General features: G+C 42.7%; 1 protein-coding gene across 1 annotated transcript; it reads left to right on the forward strand.

Moving 5' to 3' along the window:
- Nucleotides 1-420: 420 nt before the first annotated feature.
- On the forward strand, nucleotides 421-13,614 carry PSMC6 (proteasome 26S subunit, ATPase 6). Its single transcript, XM_061998037.1, has 14 exons — nucleotides 421-560; nucleotides 1,173-1,252; nucleotides 1,586-1,625; nucleotides 1,824-1,876; nucleotides 5,678-5,745; nucleotides 6,154-6,268; nucleotides 7,789-7,876; nucleotides 8,040-8,101; nucleotides 8,198-8,321; nucleotides 8,677-8,738; nucleotides 9,782-9,902; nucleotides 9,993-10,073; nucleotides 11,987-12,058; nucleotides 13,140-13,614. The coding sequence occupies exons 1-14, from the start codon at nucleotides 434-436 to the stop codon at nucleotides 13,256-13,258; spliced, it is 1,212 nt and encodes a 403-aa protein (XP_061854021.1). The 5' UTR covers nucleotides 421-433; the 3' UTR covers nucleotides 13,259-13,614.
- The last annotated feature ends 231 nt before the right edge of the window (nucleotides 13,615-13,845 follow it).

The following is a 13,845-nucleotide window of genomic DNA, read 5'->3' on the forward strand; positions in this document are numbered from 1 at the left end:
TCGGGAGGTTTCCAAACCTGCCTGGATACGCTCCTGTGCCCCCTGATCGAAGAGAACCTGCTTTAGCAGGGGCTGGGGCTGGATGAGCTCTGAAGGCCCCTTCTAACACTCACCGTTCTGGGATTTGGTGACAGAGGGGAGGGGGAGCTGCGGGAGCCTCTTGGGAAGGCTGAGCCGTCACTCGTGCCGTACACGCCTACACACACATCGCAATGCGCACACCCCGGTACACGCCGCTGCCGTCACGCGCGGAGCACCCCACACGACGCGCAGCGGCGCCTGCGCCTGGGCGCCTCTCGCAGCGCGCATGCGCGGCGCCTCCCGCCGGCTGCCCCCGCCGCGGCGGCAGGGGGCGCAGCGGGGCGGGCGCGGGGGCGCGCGCGGGGGCGCGCGCGGGGGGCGGGGCGGGCGCGCGGCCCTGCCCCCGGCGGCCATGGCCCTTCCCGGCATTCCCTATGAGCGGCGGCTGCTCATCATGGCGGACCCGAGAGACAAGGCGCTGCAGGACTACCGCAAGAAGCTGCTGGAGCACAAGGAGATCGACGGCCGCCTCAAGGAGCGTGAGTGGCCGCCCCGCGGGCCCTTCCCTGTGGCGGTCGCTGCCGCCGAGCGCCCGCGGGGAAACCCTGAGGGAGCCCGCCGGCCGCCGCGCCCGCTGCCCGCGCTTCGTCATGGGCCTGTCCGGGCCCCGCGGGGCAGCGCCGTCGGCCGGGCTGAGGGGCGGCGGAGGGCCGGGACCGAGGTCTGCCGGTTGCCGCGGCAGGGCCTTGCGTCGTGGCTGGCCGTGTCGGTACTGTGGCTGTTTTCCTTTCGCCTGGGGAGAACCCAGAGGGGCAGCCCGGGCCCTGGGACCCCCGCACCTTGCCTGCGGGTGGGCGGGAGGGTAAGACCCTGCCGCCTCCAGACCGGGACAGGCGATTTTCTTTCCTCAGTGTTTTACTCCCTAAGGTTTTTCTGCTAGCCTTTTATTTTCGTGTTGTAAAGGTCCTCATTCTGGCTGTGGCATGTCCCCACGTAGAAATGTCTCCGTGCGGCACTAATACCTTTGATGTTGAGCTTCTAAAAGTCTAGACTGGGTTTTTAGATGATTTCAGAAAAATGTTTTCCTAATAAGAGATGCTGTTGTGTTGAGGGTGTGCAAGCCACAATTATGTGTTTCTTTCCTTTTCTAGTAAGGGAACAACTGAAAGAGCTCACCAAGCAATATGAAAAATCAGAAAATGATCTCAAGGCCTTGCAGAGTGTTGGGCAGGTATGTGAGAGAAACGAGGTCAGGGCAGCCTGTAGTGGTGGTTGACAGTGAACTTGCCTGGAAGTAGCATTTAAGTCCATTTTTTGGCATCAAGAAAGAGTAAGTGGGAACAATTTGGCTACCAGGAACAGACATACTGATTGTATGGCTTAGGGAAGTTTTTCTGGTTGTCCTGGTTAACAGTTAAAATCTGAAGAAGTAAAACTGCTAGCAAGCAGCATAAAGAGAACTTCAAAGCTGACTGTCACCTTCGGTGTCCTGAAACACATTAAATGTTGTTTGCAATGGTAATTTTATCCATAGGCTAATATTGTGTTTGGATTTTTATTGCAGATCGTTGGAGAGGTTCTTAAACAGCTAACAGAAGAGAAATGTAAGTATGCTGGGCTGCTGAGATTCTTTGAGATGTTGAAAAGAAGCTTTCATAGTTAAAATCTGGCAAAATATTTGAAGAAGCAAAGAATTGGGATATTGATGATCTGAGTTGACAGGAGACTGGATAGTTCAGAAGCATAATTCAGAGCAACAAAAGAGGTAAACTTGACATTCTTCTTTGATCTTTTCTCACCAGTCATTGTGAAAGCTACAAATGGACCAAGATACGTGGTTGGCTGTCGGCGTCAGGTAGCTGATCTATGTGAATATTTGTGAGAAGTTTGCTTTGATTTTGAATGTTCTGAGTGGGATTAAATATTTTCTCCTTTAAGGTGCATGTGGCTGCTTTCTACTGGCATCTGCTTGTCCTCTCCTTTAGTAGTATAACTACCAAGTAGAGATAAAGCAGTCCGCAGCGTTCCTGGAACCTTGCATGTGTCTTTTGCTTTTCATTGAGTGGAAGCTCTGTGTTTCTGCTAATTAATCATGACTATGAAAATTAACTGCATAAAGTCTCCCTTGCTGTGTTGTTAGTGGCATGTGAGCATTGCTGTCATAGTGCTGAGCTTTAGCTTTAATGTTCTGTAACTAGATACCTTTATGTACTTTTTCCTAATGCTTTCACACTCCAGTAATTATGGTAGACAAAGTTCTTGTTCTAAACAATGATTTTTAATTGTCCTTAATGATATTTTTTTAAAAAAAGCCTTGTCACTTCTAGTTTAGACAGCTTTTACCTCCACCAAATAATGTTGATGTTAAACATTTTAATGTAGAACCTGGCTGACAGCATAATACCTGTGCTGTAGTCAGCAAGAACCACAGGGAGGTATTCTTCACTCTTATTTTTATACAAAAGTATAAGGGATGTAGTGCAGACAGGGCTTAAAAACTTCTTGTTGGTCAACTGAGCACTGAGTGTGGCCCACTTGCAGTAATCAAAACCCATAGATTGTCTTTTCTTTATCAAAGCTGCTTATTAAGTAGGAAGCACAATACTTGGTGAAAGTGTTTTGCAGCTGCAGAGCCATTGGAGGAGCAAAAGCGAGTCTCTAGTTTGATTTTATTATCCTCATACCTGACTTGAACCGGAAATGAAGACTATGAAATATGAGACTGTAAGGTATTTCTGAACAGAGAAATCCTGGGGAAGGATTGTGTATCTTGAGAAGGCAGCAGCGTTTTAATTGTTATAATGCACAGAAAAGTGAGATCTTTTAACAACTGTGGCATCTCAGTGCGTCTTGAAATGGTTCCTTTATAGTGGAGAAAGGTAACTGCAGCTGAGCTTTTAGCACATCACAATCACAGCATCTTCTGTTGTGTGGAAATTGTGAAAAATAGAATTTCCTTCAGTAAAAGGAACTCAAGCATAGTACTGATGTTAGAGGTGGCTTTTCTTTCTCTTTCTGAAGAGAAACGGATGTTTGTTATAGAACTTTGAACTCTTTCTGATTCCCTGTAAAGAAAGAAAATGTGTTTGCAAGACTAATGTGCAAATGTTTTACTGTACCCAAAATCCCTGGATTAGCCGAAGGTTTGTACTTGGAAATTAAATTGAAGAGTGGTGTTACAGAACTCTGACAGACAAAAGAGAACAACTCTTTTGAACTGATTCAGTCGTAAGGGTAGTGTGCTGGCTGTAGGAACTGAGAGGCAGCCAGCAAGTGGCAGAGTGGGGAGCTTGCTGTACTCTGATTTACAAAGGGAGACAGAGGGGGAGTTTCTAGTTGTTGGAGAATTCCTAGTGGAGGCCCACAGTTAACAGTACTCAGCAGTAGTCAGGGAACAAAACTAATGCAGTAGGTACTTTCCTATGCTGTTGACTCTGTCAATGGGTTGGATATTTTTCAGTAAGGAGGAACCTTTTTTCTTTTTAGAGACAAACTGGGAAATGTGGGTATAATTAAGTGCATTAGTTTGTGTAGCACAGAAACCTTTGACTTCCATCGAGCAAGCTCATGCAACACATTTTTGCTTGCAAAAAAACATCTGCAAGCATTGCTGGTGTTGAAATGCTCTTAAGTACATAATTTTAAAGTCAGTCACTTTCAATATATTATGGTGCAAACTCGCTGTTTCCTTTCACCAGAATGAACAAAAATCTGCAACATAAGTGTACTTAATGCCACTTTAGGGCATGTGAGATAGTCTTGAGACTGTACTGGAACAGAGTTCAATGCTAAGGAGTGGGTTGTGCTTGGATGAGCTTGGCTTTGCAGCACTTATGTTCAAGTTTATTCTTCAGGAAAAACACTCTTTGATCTTAAAGGGTCTGTGATTTTATACCAGAGACAAAAAATACCATACCCATGATTGTTTTCAAAGTGTCAAAATATTGAGGCAAATGATTTCCCATGGAGTGTTTCACAGACTAGAAAAACTAGTTTTTGATCGAAGTCCTTGTGGCTGTGCTGTGCTGCTGAGGAATGGTAAAATGGCAAGAAAATTACTTCCCTTTCTTAAAGTGCATTTCTTAAGGAGTTCAAGGTCAAGTGTTTTCTCTTTGTTTTCTTCTCACTGCAGAATAACTTCAATATATTGGGCAACACTGAATCTGATAGAATTTCAAGCTTTTAGAGACTTGTTAAGATTAGGCATTTGGAAAGATATCTTGCTAGTGCCCCCAGTAAGGGAGGAGTGACAGCTTGATCCTGAACACAACTAGGGGCTGACAAGCCCACGTGGGTAAGGGACTCTGAGTCACTTCAATGTGATGGGAAGTTTCAGGCAGCACTCCCAACCAGTTGTTGACATCCCTGTTATTCAGATGCCATATTGGTAAAGCTCAGAATAAATTGTCTTCGTATGGTTCAGATGTTAATTGAGTACCTCTTTAAAAGAAAAAAAATCATAGTGAGGTAATCTCTGATCCTTGTTGAAAGTTGTGTTGTGAGACTGCTCTCCTAGGCAAGGTTTCTTAAAAAGCAGGTGAGAAACATAAGTTAGTTGTTTTAATCCCAGCAGAATCTAGCAGGCTGTACTACAACAGGGCTGCTAATGTGCTTAAAAATCTCACAAAAAGGGAGTAAGCAGACAAAAACTTCTAAGGTGGATGAGGAGGACGTCTAGGGTAAATGATAGCAAAGGAGTTATAGAATGGTTTTGTTTGGAAAAGACCTATAAGCTTATGGAGTCCAAGCTCTCCCTTCACGCTGCCCAGCCCAGCACTAACCCATGGCCCTCAGCACCTCAGCTCCATGGCTTTGCAGTAGCTCCAGGGATGGGGACTCCCCCACCTCCCTGGGCAGCCTGGCACAGGGGCTGACAACCCTCTCAGGGAAAAAGTTCTTCTTGAGCTCCAATCTAAACTTCCCCTGGGGCAATTTGAGGCTATTTCCTCTTGTCCTATGAGGAATAACACCTGAAAGGGTGAGTTTGAATATGGGATATCACTGGGTATGTGAAAATGTGCAAGTGAGGGAAGACTTGGAGAAAATAGATTAGGAACATCTGTTCACTCTTTCTGTCACTACAGAATTAAGACCCATGGAGTAGAAGGGTGGCAAGTTTGTACTCAACTGGGCAGCCTGCTGTGTGTGTCCTTAAAGGATTGCTTACTTGCCCTGAAATGGCTGGTTCTGTCTTGTGTCAAGCAGGGGGACAATTGGATCTATTGCTAATCTAGTCAGATTGACAGCAGCAAAAAAAAATTATTGTCAAAAGTGATAGAAGTAAGTTAAGGACTTGCTGTTCAAGATCTATTTCAACCTTGACACAAATTTTTGCCTGTGGTCTGGTTTGGCTTTGCTGGTGTCCAGTTGTGACAAACAGCAGATTTGTTGATCTAGCCCAGCTCCTGGAATGGTTCTCCCAAGCAGCATGATCCCATGAAGCAGTGGGACAGCTTTCTCTCAATGCAAGCATTCCAAAAGATGGTGGTGATGGGGATGCAGTGTTTTAAACAAGTCTATTAGCTTGTAGCTCAGGAGCATTATTTTCTGCTTACGTGTGATTGAGCAAAGAGTGTAAGGTACAGTAAATATCTTGACTAAAACTAGATATTGTTTTGGAATGTGGTTCTAACAGAAATGTCTTCTTTGTGACTAGCTTGACAAAAGTAAGCTGAAGCCAGGGACAAGAGTTGCTCTGGACATGACCACTCTGACAATTATGAGGTAGGTTTCTACTCTTCTGCTCATCATATAGATGGGGGAATAGGGATTGGAGCAGGTTACACGAAGCTTTTGTAATATTGTGTGTTTTCTGCAAAGCAGTGCTTGAGGAACGGCAGTTACTTTGAGGGAAGACTTGATGTCTCTTATATCTGGTTTGAAAATAAATTGGTTCTTTGCAAAAATAATTCAGTTAACTCGACTTTTTCAGCAGGTTTTTAAGCTTTTGGTTGGTTGGTTTAGAACTTTAAAAAATGTCTAGGCTTGGGGTTTATCCTGCTTTTTTTTAGCAAACATACTTGTCATCAAGGTGGGAGGAGAAGAAAACATTTTCATCCTTGCTGTAAAATTTATTGCAGTAACTTGACAAATGCACAATGACAAATGCCTCTTCTTAACTCCTTATTCCAGATATTTGCCAAGGGAAGTGGATCCGTTGGTTTATAACATGTCTCATGAAGATCCAGGGGATGTTTCATATTCTGAGATTGGAGGGTTGTCAGAACAAATCAGAGAACTGCGAGAGGTATCGAGTATCTCCACTCAGAACATATCCTATATCCCATATAGTGTTTTCAGGACAAAAATGTCTTGCTGTGGAAGGGTCCTATGAGATAGGCGCTTTCCATGTTTTATCAACTTAGACCACATCTTCTTGTGCTAGAAGAGAACTTCTGAAGCGTGGGTGGAGTGTTTTGCAGCTTTGTGATTGTCTTTGTGGCAAACAGCAGGGTGGTTGTGGGGTGCAGGTGGGCTCATATTGAAGTAATCCTGTCAGCTGGGACATCAGTGCTGCTGGCTGTGCGTGCCTGCCCAGGAATGTCGGAGTTTGCAGGCAAGCCCGTGCTGCTGTGAGCCAGCTGACTATAACAGAGATTGTGTGCTTTGCCTGCTTTCAGCTGGGATAGAGTTAACTTTCTTCCCAGTACCTGCTACAGGGCTGTATTTTGGATTTAGTCTGAAGATAATGTTGATAGCTAAGGGATGTGTTGGTTATTGCTGAGCAGTGCTGCACAGCATTGGGCTGTTTCTGCTTCTCCCTCTGCCCCACCAGTGAGTGGTACTGGGAATGAGAGGAAGCCAGCATGTGCACAAGAAGCTGGGATGGAACATGGCCAGGAGAGCTGGCCCTGGCAAGCCAAAGGGCTGTTTCATACCACAGGATGTCATGCCCAGTATAGAAACTGGGGAGTTGACTGAGGGGGACAGATCACTGCTTGGACATTGGTCAGCAAGTAGTGAGCAACCACAGTGGGCGGCACTTATCTTTTTGCTTGGGATTTGTTTCTCTTCATTACTGTTACTATACTTCATTCTTTTCACTGTTATAATAAAACATAAAAACAATAAATTAAAACATAATTAGTTTAGTTATTGTAAGTCAAGTCTGTTTTGCCTCTCAATCCACAAGCTTTTGGTTATCTTTTTCCACCTCACTAGGGCCTCTGCCATCCTATGGGAGGCTGGGAGGTGAGTGAGTGGCTCTATGGTGCTCTGTTGTTGGCTAGGCTTGAACAACAGCAGTGCTGCCCACACACCTTGCAGTAGCAGAGAAAGATTATTCTAAACGCCCAATTCTTTAGTTCTCTCTTATCTCTACTGTTACAGTAGGTTGAATTGAGATTAAAATGAAGAAAATCCTCTAAAGAAGAAGATTTGAAGGATCTGAGACTCTTTAGGCTAAGGGAGTTCCATGAAGTGAAGTGGGGGGATGTAGTTAGGACTGACAACCAGCAAAATCAAACTTGAATTTTGCACAAAAACTACTAGAATCTCTCTGAGTAGTTGTGTTATGGCAGCTTGAGCAAAGAGCTTTGAGAGAAACAAGCCAGTGCAGAGCTAAAGTCTGAGCAACAAGCGCAGGGTTGTGGATCAATCCATTAGATGAATCTGACATTTTCTCACTGAACTACTTCTACAAAATATGCTGCATAAATAAATAATACAGATATCTGGAAACAGGCTGGCAAGTGTATCCTTAGCTTCTTGGGGTTATTGATTTATTTAAAACTTGAATAGAGTCTCAGTTTGTTTCTCTCTTCGCAGGTAATAGAATTGCCTCTTACAAACCCAGAATTATTCCAGCGTGTAGGAATTATACCCCCAAAAGGCTGCTTGCTCTATGGGCCCCCTGGTGAGTCTCAGGAAAGGGTAATGAATGCTTAATTGTCCCTCAGACTGTGGCAATAGCCTTGTTTGTTTCTTTTTATACCCTTCCCTTTTTTTATTTTTTTCTTCAAGTCTCTAATGTGCAATGTGAGGTTACTTGTTAAACAGCTTCAGTCTCCTCTGCCCAGGTACAGGGAAAACACTTTTGGCAAGAGCTGTTGCTAGCCAGCTTGACTGCAACTTCCTAAAGGTAATGCAATTTTTCTCTTACACTTATCACATGCCCATGTGCTTAATCTGTTTGCACTCCAGCCTCCTCATTCACCTGTCCCTTGTCTTTCAAAAGGTGGTGTCAAGTTCAATAGTGGACAAGTACATTGGTGAAAGTGCCCGACTGATCAGAGAGATGTTCAATTACGCCAGGGATCATCAGCCATGTATCATTTTCATGGATGAGATAGATGCTATTGGTAAGGCACATGGCCTGGCGGAAGGACTAGAGGCTCCTTTTAACTGTAGCTATTGGAATTCCAGTCTGTCCTCTCAAAGAGAATGTGCAGGTGTGGTTGTTCAGAAGAAACCTAGCAGGACAAGTGTCTTAGCTTCCTCCTGGAGCTCTTACAACTAGCTTAAAACCTTACCAGTTTATATCTGGCTTGGATATTTTTGCCTATATGAAAAGGCATCTTAAAAATGTGTGTTTAACTCTTTTAAATACCACCTCTCCTTGCCTGCAGTTTAAAAGGGATACCTAATGTCTTCAGACTTAATGTGACAGGGTGGCAAAAATAAAGTCCTGTAACTTAGGAGTTTGGTATGCTGCAGGTGGACGCCGTTTTTCTGAAGGCACCTCAGCTGACAGAGAAATTCAGAGGACCCTGATGGAGGTGAGTGTCTCATCCGTGACTGCATACTGTACAGTCCACATTAAATAACAATACAGATGGGGATTGTTACACTGTGACCTGGCTCGGTAGAACTTGTTCTGAATTGATAACCTGAAGCTAAAAGTGACGATGCTCCTTTCAGAAAAGTCAGCTGCACATCCTGATGACTCAACCATGAAATCAACTTGGAGACTAATTGAAAGAATCTTGAAAATGGCTAAAATTATTTGGGCCATTTTGTCTTTGTTGTGACTTGATTTTGCTGCTGCCTACTGCACTTTCTTTGAAGGCTTGGAGGGCCCCTGTTTCTTAGAGAAGAAAAAGCAGAGTTTCTCTCTTTCAGTCCCAAAGACACTCTAAACATTTTAGAATTGTTTAAAACTGTTTGACTTACAACTACTTCTCCTCCTAGTTTTGAATTTCTTTGTTTCTCTACTAATTGCTTTGGTAAACTGGGTTGTGTGAAGAGAGTTTTAAAACTACGGGTGACAATTAAGAACTTTGAAGCTAATGGGAAACTTCATTGGCCTGTGTTTGCAAACAGTTTGCCTGGTTCAAAAGGCTCTGTCTGCCTTACATAAAGAATGAAATCACTGTGATCAAAGAGCAAGTACTTTGGATCTTCACAACAAAATGTCTTCCAGTGTTTGTATTAGTATTCTGGAAGCTGTTCTCCAAGTCTAATTTTAATGTCTTGGACTCAATATACTACACTCAAAGTGTCTCAGCCAACCCCTGACTTTTGTAGTGCTTACACTGTTCTCATTACCTTATTGATTTAGCTAAGTCTTTCACGTTTGAGCTCTGTTTGTTCACCATCTTTTTCTCTGGGCAAAGGGTTGTCTATCTTAAACTCTTCTTTATCACCTATAGAATATACAGGGAGCTTGTGACCTTTCATTACAAGGCTCGTAGCTTTTTTTTCCTGCCTTATCTTTACCACTTCTACATCTTGTTGAAAATACTCATGCAGAAAATAAGTACAATGGATCACACTAGGAAGAGCTGGGATTGTTTAAAAGCAAACTTCTGTTTTCTCTTAGTTACTGAACCAGATGGATGGATTTGATACTCTGCACAGAGTTAAAATGATCATGGCTACCAACAGACCAGACACGCTGGATCCTGCACTTCTGCGGCCTGGAAGACTGGACAGAAAAATCCGTGAGTTACTGCTTCACGGTGGCTGGAAGGAACATGTTATCCATATGAATTGTGGTCAGCTGCTTTTATTAAAGTTCTTATTCTTTCTAGATATTGATCTACCAAATGAACAAGCCAGATTAGATATTTTGAAGATTCATGCGGGTCCTATCACTAAACATGGCGAAATAGGTAAGTAGGGAGTTATGTGGATATCCTTCCTCCTTCTGTTTGTAAAGATGGGAAGAGGGTGAGTTGTTAACATGATTTTGCCCTTCTAATTCCTACCCTTGCAGTGGTTGTACAACTTCCCCTCTCTTGGAATTCTACTGTAATGCATCCTGATTGAGCTGTTGCTAGGTCTTTTGTAAAGGAAAACTGAATCTAAACCCTTGGAACACACGGGAAAATCAATGTGGTTCTCATAAAGTAGTTTCCTGTTTCTAAAGGAATAGCTTAATGCAAGTAAACAGCATTACCATTAGCCCCCTCCTCAAAGAAAACAAAGCTTACTGCAGAAGTCTGCAAACAAAAAAAGAATCTTTAAGAGTCATGGACAAACTTACTTTGGAGTTCAGTGGTGGTGTAATGAAAACCTCTTTGTCTGAAACAAAGATTTTCTTTGGTTAGTGGTGCAGAGAGCTCTCTCTAAAGCTTAATGGGGAAAAGAAGCTGTCAGATAAAATGGGGAAGGTTTATTTAATGACTGTGTTCAATGTCTAAGCTGACCAGAGTCTTAGTTTCACAGTAACACTTCAGAGCTTTGTTTAAGAATACTGTAAGTGTGATTTGCTTTGAGAAAGATGTTGGCTGCCCTTTATTTCAGTAATGCACCCCAGCCCCTGCCTGCTCCACCCCCACCTCTGCTGACACCAGCAATTGATGCAGCCAGGCTGGGCACTGGAACTGGTCCCCTTTGCCATGTGGCTGCATGAACTGGGAGTGGGCAAGAGGGAGGAGGAGAATTGCCTTTCTTAGCAGCATTGTTGCCTTAAACATGCTTGCATGCCACTGTAGTTTGAGATAGGGAAGGAACTCCAAAGCAAATTGTGAACCTGATGTACTTCATCCTTTCTCTTACACTTTTGAGTAGTGACACAGAGGTAGGGTGGGATCCTTCCTTTACACTGTTTAGCAAAGTGAAATGTCAGATGGACAATAGCTACATATCCAAATGTGATAGGAGGAGACTGCAATGCTCAGCTTTGAGGTCCTGAAAGGAAGGCCAGGACATATTGGCAAGGTTGGGGTGAGAATTGCATTAAAATCAAAGTTCCAGCGTGAGATCCTCCTTCTCTGGTGTCTGCTGAAGACCATAAACTGACAAACCTTGCAATGTCTGACATTGCTTAGTCACCATGCCTGTCTTTTTTTTTTTTTTTTTTTTTTTTTTACTTTCCAGTTATGGGAAGACTTGTTCATAGGACATTGTGCTACATGGAATTAAAATACAGTTGAAGAATTGTAATTTCTAGGGTTTTTTGATTCTTAAGATTAAAAGCATTCAGTTCAAATGTTTTTAATTTCAAAACTTTTTCCTTCAGTATGAAAAGTTTTGCAGAAGTGGATTTATTTCAGTAAGCAACCTTGCAAAAATCAGAACATGCTGGAGGCTCAACAGTGGTTTAGAAATTGAGTCTAGAAACTATAACCATAGCTGGGCTTTATTAAATATATGTGCATAAAATATCAGGCTTAATAGATGAAGACGTTAATTGCCTTTAGTAGCTGCAGTTGTTATAAGCAGGAAGGGACTGAGTTAATATCATTTGGAGATAAGTTTTCTGGTTTTTTTCCTCAATTAAATGATGTTAAGCACATTAATGTAGCTCTTCTTTCATTTCACATTGATGTTTGTAACCACGAGTTAGTAACTTGGGATTTAATGATGTACTACAGGCTTTTGGCTGCAATACATTTTGGTTTTAATGAAATCATCAGCTGTATTACCCCTTTTAATTTCATTTATCAGCCTAGTGGACAGCTATCGATTTGCACTGACATCCAAGTGAAGTGTTTCTTTCTTAGCTGGATATATATTCCATTGGCATCTGTAATAGGAAGTGTGAATTTATTTCTAATGGTCTTTTGTGTTTTATCAACAGATTATGAAGCAATTGTGAAGCTTTCAGATGGCTTTAATGGAGCAGACTTGAGAAATGTCTGCACTGAAGCAGGTATTTTCTTAATTTTTATGTGCTAAGTCTTGTTTAATGCTACATGTTTGAGCTGTTTCTCTGATGCTTATGTCTGTGGATTAAAATCAAGAGGTCAAAAGTGTTCTACTGGAGCACAGAACTTGCTAAATGATGCTCACTTTTTGTATTCCTTCCTTAAGGGCTAGATAGCTCTTATGGAAATGTTCCTCAAGGGAAATGTTAGTGTCTGGATGAAATGCCGTAACAGCTGCATGTTTCCCAGCACATCAGGCCTGTCTGGACTGTGACATGCCCTGAAGCTTTGATGGAACTTGAATAAAATCTCTTTTCTTCCAAGTTTCTTTATGACTAATACAGTCATATAGAACTTCGTTCTTACATCTGCCCTCTGAGGTTACAGACGAGTTTCTGACTGGGTCTGCAGATAAACCAGCTAGGTGTAGCAACAGCCCAATGGATCTGCTCAGAAAGGAGCAGTAGCATTGCATTTGTGTGACATGAGGCCTGCTAATATCTTGTTCCATACACCACCTGGATCCGCACAGTTAGCTGCATCTGGATTTGGACTGATGTGCATGGTATCAAAGATCTCTGTAGTTCAGGTTCAGCATGACAGGAGAAGAAAAACAGCCAGACCATTTCTGAGCTGGAGCTGGCCTCTGACCACTTGTTGTCTTATGACATACTGTCTCTTGTGACTAGATGCATTCCATAAACAGCGATAGTACATGTTTTTCTCCTTTTTAGGGAGAATCCAGGTCTTAATGTGAGTGGAGAGTTAATACTATTTAATGCTTTTTCCCCATTATAAATTCACTGTACACTGCGGGTTTGCCTACATAGGAAGGCTGAGAAATGCAGTAAATACATGTTTAAAACAAATCACATGTTTCTTCTCAGTGATCACTTAGTTCAGTAAGGTGACCTCATTGAAGTTTACTCCTCTTACCATCATCCAAGACCTCCATGTGAAAGTCTGTATGCAGACAGGTTAACTCAGATTAGGTTTCATTTTGAGTGGATCTTTCTGCACCATCTTCTCTGTGCTGTTGCTGCCAGGAGCACCAGCTTACCCTTGCTGTTAAATTCTTCTTCACAGGTATGTTTGCCATCCGTGCTGATCATGACTTTGTAGTTCAGGAAGACTTCATGAAAGCTGTTAGGAAAGTAGCTGATTCGAAGAAGCTGGAGTCCAAGCTTGACTACAAGCCTGTTTAAATGAACCATATCATTTGTGATTGACTGCGTAAGTCATACCGGGTAAATGTATAAAAAGACAGAAATAATTGACCTCTTCATTATTATTGTAAGGTGATTGTGTAACATGTAGTAATGCTAGCTGCAAGTTGGCTACAGAAGTGTGTTTTCTGTACACATCTGAAATACAACATTCATTACAGCCCAGGTTCAGTAATATGTGTGGAGATGTGATCCCTTAGCAGTTACAGTGTGAATTCATAAACGTGCCTGAACGGGCTAGCAGATTTTAAGAAAGTCAGTTCATTTCTGGACTTTTTTATAACAGTAAATTTCCTTTCCCCAAACAGTTTATGAATAAAACTTGTTAAACTCTGCTTATCCTTGTGTAGTTTTTTTTCTGTAACTATTGAAGTTGATAGATGTGGTTTTGGTATTTGAAGAGCAGCTTTTCTCTGGTGTGGGATTGCACTGGAGTCTCATGCCTTACATACCAAACAGTGGCAACCTTTCCCCTTGGATAGAGGAGAACAGAAACAAGTGGTGTTTACTCCTCTGCTGCTAAGTTCAGGAGAGGATTTAGCATTTAATTATTGCAAGAAGTAAAC

This window comes from Colius striatus, chromosome 6 (assembly GCF_028858725.1).
Source record: "Colius striatus isolate bColStr4 chromosome 6, bColStr4.1.hap1, whole genome shotgun sequence".
Lineage (NCBI taxonomy): Eukaryota > Metazoa > Chordata > Aves > Coliiformes > Coliidae > Colius > Colius striatus.